Source organism: Corvus moneduloides, unplaced genomic scaffold (assembly GCF_009650955.1).
Source record: "Corvus moneduloides isolate bCorMon1 unplaced genomic scaffold, bCorMon1.pri scaffold_94_arrow_ctg1, whole genome shotgun sequence".
Taxonomy (NCBI): Eukaryota; Metazoa; Chordata; class Aves; order Passeriformes; family Corvidae; genus Corvus; species Corvus moneduloides.
Genome location: NW_022436938.1, coordinates 46213 through 60360, shown reverse-complemented (window position 1 = coordinate 60360; position 14148 = coordinate 46213). Strand labels below are relative to the sequence as shown.

The window sequence follows — 14148 nt, the reverse complement described above, 5'->3', positions numbered from 1 at the left end:
CATTTGGGCCTGGTGTCACCCACCTGGTCACTGTGGTCACCCACCGGGCCCTGGGGTCGCCCATCTGGTCACTGGGGTCACCCATATGGGGCCTGGGGTCACCCACATGGGGCTGGGGTCACCCATGTGGTCACTGGGGTTACCTGTGTGGTCCTTTGGTCATCAGCCTGGTCACTGCGGTCACCCATCTGGTCACTGTGGTCACCCACCAGGCCCTGGGGTCACCCATGTGGTCACTGTGGTCACCCACATGGCCCTGGGGTCATCCACGTGGTCCTTTGGTCATCAGCCTGGTCACTGTGGTCACCCACATGGGGCTGGTGTCACCCATGTGGTCACTGGGGTCACCCACATGGCCCTGGGGTCACCCAACTGGTCACTGGGGTCACCCACATGGGCCTGCAGTCACCCATGTGGTCACTGTGGTCACCCACCTGGGTCCTGGTGTCACCCCCCTGTCCCCACGCTCCCCGAGGTCCAGCCCCACACTGTCCCCCAGGGCCACTCTGAGAGTCCATCCCCGTGTGACACCGGGTGACACCGTGTGACACCGTGTCCCCAAGGGCCTGTCCCCGTGTGACACCGGGTGACACCGGGTGACACCGTGTCCCCCAGGGCCCATCCCCGTGTGACACCGGGTGACACCGGGTGACACCGTGTCCCCCAGGGCCCATCCCCGTGTGACACCGGGTGACACCATGTCCCCAAGCGCCCATCCCCGTGTGACACCGATTGACACCGGGTGACACCGTGTCCCCAAGGGCCCATCCCCGTGTGACACCGGGTGACACCGGGTGACACCGTGTCCCCAAGGGCCTATCCCCGTGTGACACCGATTGACACCGGGTGACACCGTGTCCCCAAAGGCCTGTCCCCGTGTGACACCGGGTGACTCCGGGTGACACCGTGTCCCCCAGGGCCCATCCCCGTGTGACACCGGGTGACTCCGGGTGACACCGGGTGACTCCGGGTGACACCGTGCCCCCAGGGCCACCCCAGGGCCCATCCCCGTGTCCCCCTGTGATGTGCTGTCCCCCAGGGCCACCCCAGGGCCGTCCCCCTGTCCCCCTGTGACACTGTGTGACACTGTGTCCCCCAGGGCCACCCCAGGGCCACCCCAGGGCCACCATGTCCCCCTGTGACGCGCTGTCCCCCAGGGCCATCTCCATGTCCCCCAGGGCCACCCCAGGCCCGTCCCCGTGTCCCCCTGTGACGCGCTGTCCCCCAGGGCCATCTCTGTGTCCCCCAGGGGCCACCCCAGGCCTGTCCCCCAGGGCCACCTCAGGGCCGTCCCCGTGTCCCCAGGGGCCGCCCCAGGGCCACCCCAGGGCCATCCCCCTGTCCCCCAGGGCCACCCCAGGCCCATCCCTGTGTCCCCAGGGGCCACCCCAGGGCCGTCCCCGTGTCCCCCAGGCCCGTCCCCGTGTCCTCCTGTGACACGCTGTCCCCAAGGGCCACCCCAGGGCCGTCCCCATGTCCCCAAGGGCCACCCCAGGGTCGTCCCCCTGTCCCCCAGGGCCACCCCAGGGCCGTCCCCGTGTCCCCCAGGGCCACCCCAGGCCCATCCCCCTATCCCCCAGGGCCACCCCAGGGCCGTCCCCCTGTCCCCCAGGGCCACCCCAGGCCCGTCCCCTTGTCCCCAGGGGCCACCCCAGGCCCATCCCCCTGTCCCCCAGGGCCACCCCAGGCCCATCCCCCTATCCCCCAGGGCCACCCCAGGGCCGTCCCCCTGTCCCCCAGGGCCACCCCAGGCCCATCCCCCTATCCCCCAGGGCCACCCCAGGGCCGTCCCCCTGTCCCCCAGGGGCCACCCCAGGCCCATCCCCCTATCCCCCAGGGCCACCCCAGGCCCGTCCCCTTGTCCCCCAGGGCCACCCCAGGCCCGTCCCCCTATCCCCCAGGGCCACCCCAGGGCCGTCCCCCTGTCCCCCAGGGCCACCGCAGGGCCATCCCCGTGTCCCCCAGGCCCGTTCCCGTGTCCTCCTGTGACACGCTGTCCCCAAGGGCCACCCCAGGGCCGTCCCCGTGTCCCCCAGGGCCACCCCAGGGCCACCCCAGGGCCGTCCCCGTGTCCCCCAGGGCCACCCCAGGCCCGTCCCCCTGTCCCCCAGGGCCACCGCAGGGCCATCCCCGTGTCCCCCAGGCCCGTTCCCGTGTCCTCCTGTGACACGCTGTCCCCAAGGGCCACCCCAGGGCCGTCCCCGTGTCCCCCAGGGCCACCCCAGGGCCGTCCCCATGTCCCCCAGGGGCCACCCCAGGCCCATCCCCCTATCCCCCAGGGCCACCCCAGGGCCGTCCCCGTGTCCCCCAGGGCCACCCCAGGCCCGTCCCCTTGTCCCCAGGGGCCACCCCAGGCCCATCCCCCTGTCCCCCAGGGCCACCCCAGGCCCATCCCCCTATCCCCCAGGGCCACCCCAGGGCCGTCCCCGTGTCCCCCAGGGGCCACCCCAGGCCCATCCCCCTATCCCTCAGGGCCACCCCAGGCCCGTCCCCCTGTCCCCCAGGGCCACCCCAGGCCCGTCCCCGTGTCCCCCAGGCCCGTTCCCGTGTCCCCCTGTGACGCGCTGTCCCCCAGGGCCATCTCTGTGTCCCCCAGGGCCACCCCAGGGCCACCCCTGGGCCGTCCCCGTGTCCCCAGGGGCCCCCCCAGGGCCGTCCCCGTGTCCCCCAGGCCCGTCCCCGTGTCCCCCTGTGACGCGCTGTCCCCCAGGGCCACACCAAGGGCCCGTTCCTCGTCAGCGCCCCGCTCTCCACCATCATCAACTGGGAGCGCGAGTTCCAGATGTGGGCCCCGGCCTTCTACGTGGTCACCTACACCGGGGACAAGGACAGCCGCGCCATCATCCGCGAGAACGAGTTCTCCTTCGACGACAACGCCATGAAGGGCGGCAAGAAGGCCTTCAAGATGAAGGTGGGCAGGGCAGGGGACACCCGGGGGACAGGGGGACAGCGGGGTGGCACCGGGACACCTGGGGGACAGCGGGGTGGCACCAGGACACCTGGGGGATGGGGACAGTGGGGTGGCACCGGGACACCTGGGGGACAGGGGACAGCGGGGTGGCACCAGGACACCTGGGGGACAGGGGGGTGGCACCGGGACACCTGGGGGATGGGGACAGTGGGGTGGCACCGGGACACCTGGGGGACAGGGACAGCGGGGTGGCACCAGGACACCTGGGGGACAGGGGGACAGCGGGGTGGCACCAGGACACCTGGGGGACAGGGGGGTGGCACCGGGACACCTGGGGGACAGGGGACAGCAGGGTGGCACCAGGACACCTGGGGGACAGGAGGGTGGCACCGGGACACCTGGGGGATGGGGACAGTGGGGTGGCACCGGGACACCTGGGGGACAGGGACAGCGGGGTGGCACCAGGACACCTGGGGGCAGGGGGACAACAGGGTGGCACCGGGACACCTGGGGGACAGGGGACAGCGGGGTAGCACCCAGACACCTGGGGGACGGGGGGACAATGGGGTGGCACCAGGACACCTGGGGGACAGGGACAGCGGGGTGGCACCCAGACACCTGGGTCCCTTTGGGGACAGGAGGTGGCACCAGGACACCTGGGTCCCTTTGGGGTGGCACCAGGACACCTGGGTCCCTTTGGGGACAGGAGGTGGCACCAGGACACCTGGGTCCCTTTGGGGTGGCACCCAGACACCTGGGTCCCTTTGGGGACAGGAGGTGGCACCAGGACACCTGGGTCCCTTTGGGGTGGCACCAGGACACCTGGGTCCCTTTGGGGACAGGAGGTGGCACCAGGACACTGTGGGCTCTTTAGGGTGGCACCAGGACACCTTGGGTCCCTTTGGGGTGGCACTCGGACACCTGGGTCCCTTTAGGGGTCAGGGAGGGACACCTGGGGCTCTCTGGGAACAGGAGGTGGCACCAGGACACCGTGGGCTCTTTGGGGTGACGCGTGGGGGTTCTGGGGGGTTTTGGGGCTCCAGGTTTTGGGGTTCTTCCGGGTTTTGGGGCTCTGGGTGAGGTTCTGGCTGAGTTTTGGGGTTCTGCCGGGTTTTGGGGTTCCACTGAGGCTGTGCCGGGTTTTGGGGCTGTGCCAGGTTTTGGGGTTCTGGGTGAGGCTCTGCCAGGTTTTGGGGTTCTGCCAGGTTTTGGGGCTCCAGCTGGAGGCTCTGCTGGGTTTTGGGGTTCTGGCCGGGGGCTGTGCTGGGTTTTGGGGTTCTGGGTGAGGCTGTGCTGGGTTTTGGGGCTCCGGCCATGTTTTGGGGCTCTCTGGCTGGGGACTCTGCCAGGTTTTGGGGCTGTGCTGGGTTTTGGGGTTCCGAGTGAGGCTCTGCCGGGTTTTGGGGCTCTGGCCGGGGGCTGTGCTGGGTTTTGGGGTTCTGGCCGGGGCTGTGCCGGGTTTTGGGGTCTCTGCTGGGTTTTGGGGCTCTGAGTGAGGCTGTGCCGGGTTTTGGGGCTCCGGCCGGGGGCTCTGCTGCGTTTTGGGGTTCTGGGTGAGGCTGTGCCGGGTTTGGGGTTTGTGCCGTGTTTTGGGGCTCTCTGGCTGGGGCTGTGCCGGGTTTTGGGGCTGTGCCGGGTTCTGGGGTCTCTGCTGGGTTTTGGGGCTCCGGGTTTTGGGGCTGTGCTGGGTTTTGGGGTCTCTGCTGTGTTTTGGGGCTCCAGCTGGGGCTGTGCCGGGTTTTGGGGCTCTGGCCGGGGGCTCTGTTGGGTTTTGGGGTTCTGGGTGAGGCTGTGCCGGGTTTTGGGGCTGTGCTGGGTTTTGAGGTCTCTGCTGTGTTTTGGGGCTCCGGCCGGGGGCTGTGCCAGGTTTTGGGGTTCTGCTGGGTTTTGGGGCTCTGGGTTTTAGGGTTGTGCTGGGTTTTGGGGTTCTGGCCGGGGGCTGTGCTGGGTTCTGGGGTTCTGCTGGGTTTTGGGGCTCTGGCCGGGGGCTGTGCTGGGTTTTGGGGTTCTGGGTGAGGCTGTGCCGGCTTTTGGGGCTCCGGCCGGCGCTCTGTTGGGTTTTGGGGCTCTGGCCGGGGCTGTGCCGGGTTTTGGGGTTCTGGCCGGGGCTGTGCTGGATTTTGGGGTTCTGGCCGGGGCTGTGCCGGGCTTTGGGGTTCTGGGTGAGGCTGTGCCAGGTTTTGGGGTTCTGCTGGGTTTTGGGGCTCCGGCCGGGGGCTGTGCCGGGTTTTGGGGCTGTGCCAGGTTTTGGGGTTCTGGCCGAGGCTGTGCCGGGTTTTGGGGCTCTGACCAGGGGCTGTGCCAGGTTTTGGGGTCTCCGCTGTGTTTTGGTGTTCTGGCTGGCGCTGTGCCGGGTTTAGGGGTTCTGGCCGAGGCTGTGCCGGGTTTTGGGGCTCTGACCAGGGGCTGTGCCAGGTTTTGGGGTCTCCGCTGTGTTTTGGTGTTCTGGCTGGCGCTGTGCCGGGTTTAGGGGTTCTGGCTGGGGCTGTGCCGGGTTTAGGGGTTCTGTCCGGGGGCTGTGACGGGTTTTGGGGCTCTGGCTGGGGCTCTGTTGGGTTTTGGGGTTCCGGCCAAGGCTGTGCCGGGTTTTGGGGCTCCGGCCGGGGCTCTGTCGGGTTTTGGGGCTCCGGGCGGGGGCTCTGTCGGGTTTTGGGGCTCCGGCCGCTCCCCGCTGACCGTGGCCGGCGCTGGCGGCAGCGCGAGGCGCAGGTGAAGTTCCACGTGCTGCTCACGTCCTACGAGCTCATCACCATCGACCAGGCCGCGCTGGGCTCCATCCGCTGGGCCTGCCTCGTGGTGGACGAGGCCCACCGCCTCAAGAACAACCAGTCCAAGGTCAGCGGGCCCCCCAAAACCCCGAGGGGCACCCCAAAACGTGGGGCGTGGGGGTGAGGGGCACCCCGGGATTATGGGCGAGGCTCAGGGCCTCAAAAACAACCAGCTCGAGGTCAGGGGGGCACCCCAAAACCAGGGCATGGGTGTAGGGGGCACCCCAAAACCTGGGGAGGTGGGTGGGGGGGTGCGAAGGTGCAAGGGGGGGTTCATGGGGGAGGATCAGGGGGGTCTCTCTCCCCAGTTTTGGGGTGCCCTGGGTGGGGATCAGGGGTGTCTCAGGTGGATTTGGGGTCTGAGGGGAGGATCAGGGGGTCCTTGGTGGGTTTGGGGTCCACGGGGTGGCTCAGGGGGTCCCTGGTGGGTTTGGGGTCCCTGGGGTGGCTCAGGGGGGGTCCCTGGCGGGTTTGGGGTTCCTGGGGTGGCTCAGGGGGTCCCTGGTGGGTTTGGGGTCCCTGGGGTGGCTCAGGGGGGGTCCCTGGTGGGTTTGGGGTTCCTGGGGTGGCTCAGGGGGGGTCCCTGGCGGGTTTGGGTCCCTGGGCTGGTTCCGGGGGGGGTCCCTGGCGGGTTTGGGGTCCCTGGGCTGGCTCAGGGGGGGTCCCTGGTGGGTTTGGGGTCCCTGGGGTGGCTCGGGGGGGGTCCCTGGTGGGTTTGGGTCCCTGGGCTGGTTCCGGGGGTCCCTGGGGTGGGTCCAGGGGTCCCTGGTGGGTTTGGGGTCCCTGGGCTGGCTCCGGGGGTCCCTGGGCTGGCTCCGGGGGTCCGTGTCGGGCTCAGGGGGTCCCTGGGCTGGCTCCGGGGTTCCGTGTCGGGCTCGGGGGCCCACGGGCTGTTGGCCGCAGTTTTTCCGGGTGCTGAACGGGTACAAGATCGAGCACAAGCTGCTGCTGACGGGGACGCCGCTGCAGAACAACCTGGAGGAGCTGTTCCACCTGCTCAACTTCCTCACGCCCGAGCGCTTCAAGTGCGTCCCCTGTGTGTCACCTGTGTCACCTGTGTCACCTGTGTCCGCTGTGTCACCTGTGTGTCCCCTGTGTCCCCTGTGTCACCTGTGTCATCTCCTGTGTCCCCTGTGTCCCCTCTGTCCCCTCTGTCCCCTCCTGTCCTCTCCTGTCTCCTGGGTCCCTCCACGCCCCTCCATGTCCCCATGTCCCCAAGCTCACCGTGTCCCCGCCGTCCCCCAGCAACCTGCAGGGCTTCCTGTGTCCCCTCCATGTCCCTCCATGTCCCACCACATCCCTCCAACCCCTCCATGTCCCACCATGTCCCACCATGTCCCCGTGTCCCCTCCACACCCCTCCACGTCCCCATGTCCCTTCCACGTCCCTCCAACCCCTCCACGTCCCCGTGTCCCCTCCAGCCCCACCACATCCCCGTGTCCCCGAGCTCACCGTGTCCCCGCCATCCCCCAGCAACCTGGAGGGCTTCCTGGAGGAGTTCGCCGACATCTCCAAGGAGGACCAGATCAAGAAGCTGCACGACCTGCTGGGCCCCCACATGCTGCGGCGCCTCAAGGCCGACGTCTTCAAGAACATGCCGGCCAAGACCGAGCTGATCGTGCGCGTGGAGCTCAGCCCCATGCAGAAGTAGGCCCGTGTCCCCTCCGGGGGTGTCCCCCGCCCCGCCGGCTGTCCCCAGAGCCGCCGGTGCCACCGCTGTCCCCGCAGGAAGTACTACAAGTACATCCTGACGCGCAACTTCGAGGCGCTGAACTCGCGGGGCGGGGGGAACCAGGTGTCGCTGCTCAACATCATGATGGACCTCAAGAAGTGCTGCAACCACCCCTACCTGTTCCCCGTGGCCGCCATGGTGGGGGACACGGCGACACCGGGGAGGCCGGCGGGGCTCGGGGGCGTGGGGGAGTTTTGGGGGGGGTAGAGGGGTTTGGGATATGGGGATGGGGAGGGGGCGTGGGAGGGTTAGAGGGGTGTGGGATGTGGGGACAGGGAGGGATGTGGGGACAGGGAGAGGGTGTGGAAGGACACAGGAGGGTCAGAGGGGTGTGGGATGTGGGGACAGGGAGGGACATGGGGACATGAGAGGGTCAGAGGGGTGTGGGACCTGGGGACAGGGAGGGGACCTGGGGACAGGGAGGGATGTGGGGACAGGGAGGGGACGTGGGGAGGTGGAGGGGATGTGGGGTGGGGGACATGGAAGGACATGGGGACGTGGAGGGGACGTGGAGGGGACGTGGGGACATGAGGGGGATGTGGGGACATGGAGAGGACATGGAGGGACATGGAAGGGTCGGAGGGTTCTGGGACATGGGGACATGGAGGGGACAGGGGGTCAGGGAGAGGACATGGAGGGACATTGGAGGGTCAGAGGGGTGGGGGACATGGAGGGACACGGAGGGGATGTGGAGGGGCATTGGAGGGTGAGAGAGATGTGGGGACATGGAGGGGACATGGAAGGGTCAGAGGGTTGAGGGACATGGGGACAGGGAGGGGACATGGAGGGACATGGGAAGGTGAGAGAGATGTGGGACATGGGGACATGGAGGGGACATGGAGGGGACATGGGGACATGGAGGGGACATGGGGACAGGGAGGGACATGGAAGGGTCAGAGGGTTGAGGGACACGGGGACAGGGAGGGACATGGGGACAGGGAGGGGCTGGAGGGACATGGAGGGGATGTGGGGACAGGGAGAGGACATGGAGGGACATGGGAGGGTGAGAGAGATGTGGGACAGGGGGACAGGGAGGGGATGTGGGGACATGGGAGGGACACGGGGACGTGGAGGGGACATGAGGACATGGAGGGGATGTGGAGAGAGGAAGAGGACATGGAGGGACATGAGAGGGTCAGAGGGGTGGGGGACATGGGGACAGGGAGGGGACATGGAGGGACATGAGAGGGTCAGAGGGGTGGGGGACATGGGGACGTGGAGGGGACGTGGGGACAAGGAGGGGACATGGAGGGACATGGGAGGGTCAGAGGGATGTGGGGACATGGAGGGACACAGAGACATGGAGGGACATGGGAGGGTCAGAGGGATGTGGGGACATGGAGGGACACGGAGACATGGAGGGACATGGGAGGGTCAGAGGGGTGTGGGACATGGAGGGGACACGGAGGGACATGGGAGGGTCAGAGGGGTGTGGGACGTGGGGACAGGGAGGGGACATGGAGGGACATGGAAGGGTTAGAAGGATGTGGGACGTGGGGATATGGAGGAGACATGGAGGGGACGTGGAAGGACACGGGGACATGGAGGGGATGCGGCGACATGGAGAAGACACGGAGGGACATGGGAGGGTCAGAGGGGTGGGGGACATGGGGACAGGGAAGGGACCTGGGGACAGGGAGGGACATGGGGACAGGGAGGGGACATGGAGGGACATGGCAGGGACAGAGGAACGTGGGGTGGAGCACGTGGTGGCACGTGGGGACACGGAGAAGATGGAGGGACACGGGGACGGGATCGGACGGGGGGACAGGGTGGGACATGGGGACACGGAATGGACAGAGGGACACGGAATGGACAGAGGGACACGGAAGGGACACGGGGACACGGAAGGGACACGGGGACGTGGCTGGAGGAGCGTGGGACGTGGCGGTGGCGGCGGGGGGGGGGGACGCACGGGGTCCCCGCGGGTCCCTGCCGGTGACGGCCCCTGGGCGTCCCCAGGAGTCCCCGAAGCTGCCGAGCGGCGCCTACGAGGGCGGGGCCCTGATCAAGGCCTCGGGGAAGCTGCTGCTGCTGCAGAAGATGCTGAGGAAGCTGAAGGAGCAGAACCACCGCGTGCTCATCTTCTCCCAGGTGGGACCCCAAAAACGCCCCAAAAACGCCCCAAATTGTCCCCAAAAACGCCCCAAAATACCCCCAAAAAACCCCAAGAACGCCCCAAAATACCCCCAGAAGCACCGCGTGCTCATCTTCTCCCAGCTGGGACCCCAAAACCGCCCCAAAAATCCCCAAAAATACCCCAAAAACACCCAAAACGGCCCCAAAATACCCCAGAAGCACCGTGTGCTCCTCTTCTCCCAGGTGGGACCCCAAAAACCCCCAAAAAACGCCCCAAAAGTGCCCCAAAAACCCCCAAAAATGCCCCAAAATATCCCCAGAAGCACCGCGTGCTCATCTTCTCCCAGGTGGGACCCTAAAAACGCCCCAAAAGTGCCCCAAAAACCTCCAAAACCACCCCAAAATATCCCCAGAAGCACCGCGTGCTCGTCTTCTGCCAGGTGGGACCCCAAAACCGCCCCAAAACCGTCCCAAAAATACCCCAAAAACGCCCCAAAATACCCCCAGAAGCACCGTGTGCTCATCTTCTCCCAGCTGGGACCCCAAAAATGCCCCAAAAACGCCCCAAAAACCCCCCAAAATGCCCCAAAATATCCCCAAAAATCCCCAGAACCACCGGGTGCTCATCGTCACTGGTGGGACCCTAAAAATATCCCAAAATATCCCCAAATATCCCAAAATATCCCCAAAACCACCCCACTAATACCCCCAGGCCCCCCAAGAACCACTGCCAGTGTGCCCAGTACAGGCTCCCAGTCCCTCCCAGTCTAACCAGTGCCAGTGCCAGTGTGCCCAGTACAGGCTGCCAGTCCCTCCCAGTCTAACCAGTGCCAGTCCCAGTCCCTCCCAGTGTGCCCAGCACAGGCTGCCAGTCCCTCCCAGTCCCTCCCAGTCTAACCAGTGCCAGTCCCAGTCCCTCCCAGTGTGCCCAGCACAGGCTCCCAATCCCTCCCAGTCCCTCCCAGTCTAACCAGTGCCAGTGCCAACAGTGCCAGTGTGCCCAGTACAGGCTGCCAGTCCGTCCCAGTCCCTCCCAGTCTAACCAGTGCCAGTCCCAGTCCCTCCCAGTGTGCCCAGCACAGGCTCCCAATCCCTCCCAGTCCCTCCTAGTCTAACCAGTGCCAGTGCCAGCAGTGCCAGTGTGCCCAGTACAGGCTGCCAGTCCGTCCCAGTCCCTCCCAGTCTAACCAGTGCCAGTCCCAGTTCCTCCCAGTCTAACCAGTGCCAGTGCCAGCAGTGCCAGTGTGCCCAGTACAGGCTGCCAGTCCGTCCCAGTGCCAGTCCCAGTCCCTCCCAGTCTAACCAGTGCCAGTGCCAGCAGTGCCAGTGTGCCCAGCACAGGCTGCCAGTCCCTCCCAGTCCCTCCCAGTCCTTCCCAGTGCCAGTCCCAGTCCCTCCCAGTCTAACCAGTGCCAGTGCCAGCAGTGCCAGTGTGCCCAGCACAGGCTGCCAGTCCCTCCCAGTCCCTCCCAGTGTAACCAGTTGCCGCAGATGACGAAGATGCTGGACCTGCTGGAGGATTTCCTGGACTACGAGGGCTACAAGTACGAGAGGATCGATGGCGGCATCACCGGGGCCCTGCGGCAGGAGGCCATCGACCGCTTCAACGGTAGGGACAGGGGACAGGGACGGGGACAGGGGACAGGGACAGGGGACAGGGGACAGGGATGGGGACAGGGGACAGGGACACAGGGGACAGGGGACAGGGACGGGGGACAGGGGACAGGGGACAGGGACACAGGGGACAGGGGACAGGGACGGGGGACAGGGGACAGGGGACAGGGACACAGGGGACAGGGGACAGGGGACAGGGGGACAGGGACAGGGGACAGGGGACAGGGGACAGGGGGGACAGGGGACAGGGGACAGGGAACAGGGACACGGGGACAGGGACAGGGGGACAGGGACAGGGGACAGGGATGGGGACAGGGACACCGGGGGAGAGGGACAGGGATGGGGACAGGGACGGGGACAGGGGACAGGGGACAGGGACAGGGGACAGGGATGGGGACAGGGACGGGGACAGGGACAGGGATGGGGACATGGACAGGGGACATGGACACAGGGACAGGGGACAGGGACATGGGGGACAGGGACAGGGATGGGGACAGGGAATGGGGACAGGGGACAGGGATGGGGACAGGGATGGGGACAGGGATGGGGATGGGGGACAGGGACAGGGGGATCCAGATGTCCAGGGGGGATTCAGGGTGTCCGGGGACAGGTGTCTGGGGGGATCCAGCACCAGCTGGTTTTGGGGTGGCTTTGGGGTGGTTTTGGGGTGATTTTGGGGTGATTTTGGTGGGTTTTGGGTCCCGCACTGACTCCGGGGGGGGGCAGCGCCGGGGGCGCAGCAGTGGAGGTGTTTTTGGGGTGATTTTGGTGGGTTTTGGGTCCCGCACTGACTCCAGGGGGGCAGCGCCGGGGGCGCAGCAGTGGAGGTGTTTTTGGGGTGATTTTGGAGGGTTTTGGGTCCCGCACTGACTCCAGGGGGGCAGCGCCGGGGGCGCAGCAGTGGAGGTGTTTTTGGGGTGATTTTGGTGGGTTTTGGGTCCCACACTGACTCCGGGGGGGGGCAGCGCCGGGGGCGCAGCAGTGGAGGTGTTTTTGGGGTGATTTTGGTGGGTTTTGGGTCCCGCACTGACTCCGGGGGGGCAGCGCCGGGGGCGCAGCAGTGGAGGTGTTTTTGGGGTGTTTTTGGTGGGTTTTGGGTCCCGCACTGACTCCGGGGGGGCAGCGCCGGGGGCGCAGCAGTGGAGGTGTTTTTGGGGTGATTTTGGAGGGTTTTGGGTCCCGCACTGACTCCGGGGGGGCAGCGCCGGGGGCGCAGCAGTGGAGGTGTTTTTGGGGTGATTTTGGAGGGTTTTGGGTCCCGCACTGACTCCGGGGGGGCAGCGCCGGGGGCGCAGCAGTGGAGGTGTTTTTGGGGTGTTTTTGGTGGGTTTTGGGTCCCGCACTGACTCCGGGGGGGCAGCGCCGGGGGCGCAGCAGTGGAGGTGTTTTTGGGGTGATTTTGGAGGGTTTTGGGTCCCGCACTGACTCCGGGGGGGCAGCGCCGGGGGCGCAGCAGTTCTGTTTCCTGCTGTCGACGCGGGCCGGGGGCCTCGGCATCAACCTGGCGACGGCCGACACCGTGGTCATCTTCGACTCGGACTGGAACCCCCACAACGACATCCAGGTGGGCACCGGGCCGGTGGCACCTGGCCAGTGTCACCCTCTGACCCCTGGCACCTGGCCAGTGTCACCTGTCCAGTGTCACCCCCTGACCCCTGGCACCTGGCCAGTGTCACCTGTCCACTGTCACCCCCTGACCCCTGGCACCTGGCCAGCGTCGCCTGTCCAGTGTCACCCCCTGACCCCTGGCACCTGGCCAGTGTCACCTGTCCAGTGTCACCCCCTGACCCCTGGCACCTGGCCAGCGTCGCCTGTCCAGTGTCACCCCCTGACCCCTGGCACCTGGCCAGTGTCACCTGTCCAGTGTCACCCCCTGACCCCTGGCACCTGGCCAGTGTCACCTGTCCACTGTCACCCCCTGACCCCTGGCACCTGGCCAGCGTCGCCTGTCCACTGTCACCCCCTGACCCCTGGCACCTGGCCAGTGTCGCCTGTCCAGTGTCACCCCCTGGCACCTGGCACCTGGCCAGTGTCACCTGTCCAGTGTCACCCCCTGGCACCTGGCCAGTGTCACCTGTCCAGTGTCACCCCCTGACCCCTGGCACCTGGCCAGCGTCGCCTGTCCAGTGTCACCCCCTGACCCCTGGCACCTGGCCAGTGTCACCTGTCCAGTGTCACCCCCTGACCCCTGGCACCTGGCCAGCGTCGCCTGTCCAGTGTCACCCCCTGGCACCTGGCACCTGGCCAGTGTCACCTGTCCAGTGTCACCCCCTGACCCCTGGCACCTGGCCAGCGTCGCCTGTCCAGTGTCACCCCCTGACCCCTGGCACCTGGCCAGTGTCGCCTGTCCAGTGTCACCCCCTGGCACCTGGCACCTGGCCAGTGTCACCTGTCCAGTGTCACCCCCTGGCACCTGGCCAGTGTCACCTGTCCAGTGTCACCCCCTGACCCCTGGCACCTGGCCAGCGTCGCCTGTCCAGTGTCACCCCCTGACCCCTGGCACCTGGCCAGCGTCGCCTGTCCAGTGTCACCCCCTGGCACCTGGCCGGTGTCACCTGGCCAGTGTCACCCCCTGACCCCTGGCACCTGGCCAGTGTCACCTGTCCACTGTCACCCCCTGACCCCTGGCCGGTGTCACCTGTCCAGTGTCACCCCCTGACCCCTGGCACCTGGCCAGTGTCGCCTGTCCAGTGTCACCCCCTGACCCCTGGCACCTGGCCAGTGTCACCTGTCCAGTGTCACCCCCTGACCCCTGGCACCTGGCCAGTGTCGCCTGTCCAGTGTCACCCCCTGACCCCTGGCACCTGGCCAGTGTCACCTGTCCAGTGTCACCCCCTGACCCCTGGCCGGTGTCACCTGTCCAGTGTCACCCCCTGACCCCTGGCACCTGGCCAGCGTCGCCTGTCCAGTGTCACCCCCTGACCCCTGGCACCTGGCCAGTGTCGCCTGTCCAGTGTCACCCCCTGGCACCTGGCACCTGGCCAGTGTCGCCTGTCCACTGTCACCCCCTGACCCCTGGCACCTGGCCAGTGTCACCTGTCCAG

The 14148-nt window shown here is 67.3% G+C and overlaps 1 protein-coding gene across 1 annotated transcript in view; it reads left to right on the top strand.

Annotated features, from left to right (window-relative positions):
- LOC116439081 (chromodomain-helicase-DNA-binding protein 3-like) overlaps positions 1-14148 on the top strand; it is a 74910-nt gene that overhangs the window by 31538 nt on the left and 29224 nt on the right. The window contains exons 16-23 of the mRNA XM_032098148.1: positions 2711-2911; positions 5609-5746; positions 6583-6704; positions 7153-7326; positions 7408-7549; positions 9374-9505; positions 10982-11099; positions 12544-12668. Coding sequence (XP_031954039.1) covers positions 2711-2911; positions 5609-5746; positions 6583-6704; positions 7153-7326; positions 7408-7549; positions 9374-9505; positions 10982-11099; positions 12544-12668 — 1152 coding nt within the window. The remainder of the gene's footprint in view (positions 1-2710; positions 2912-5608; positions 5747-6582; positions 6705-7152; positions 7327-7407; positions 7550-9373; positions 9506-10981; positions 11100-12543; positions 12669-14148) is intronic.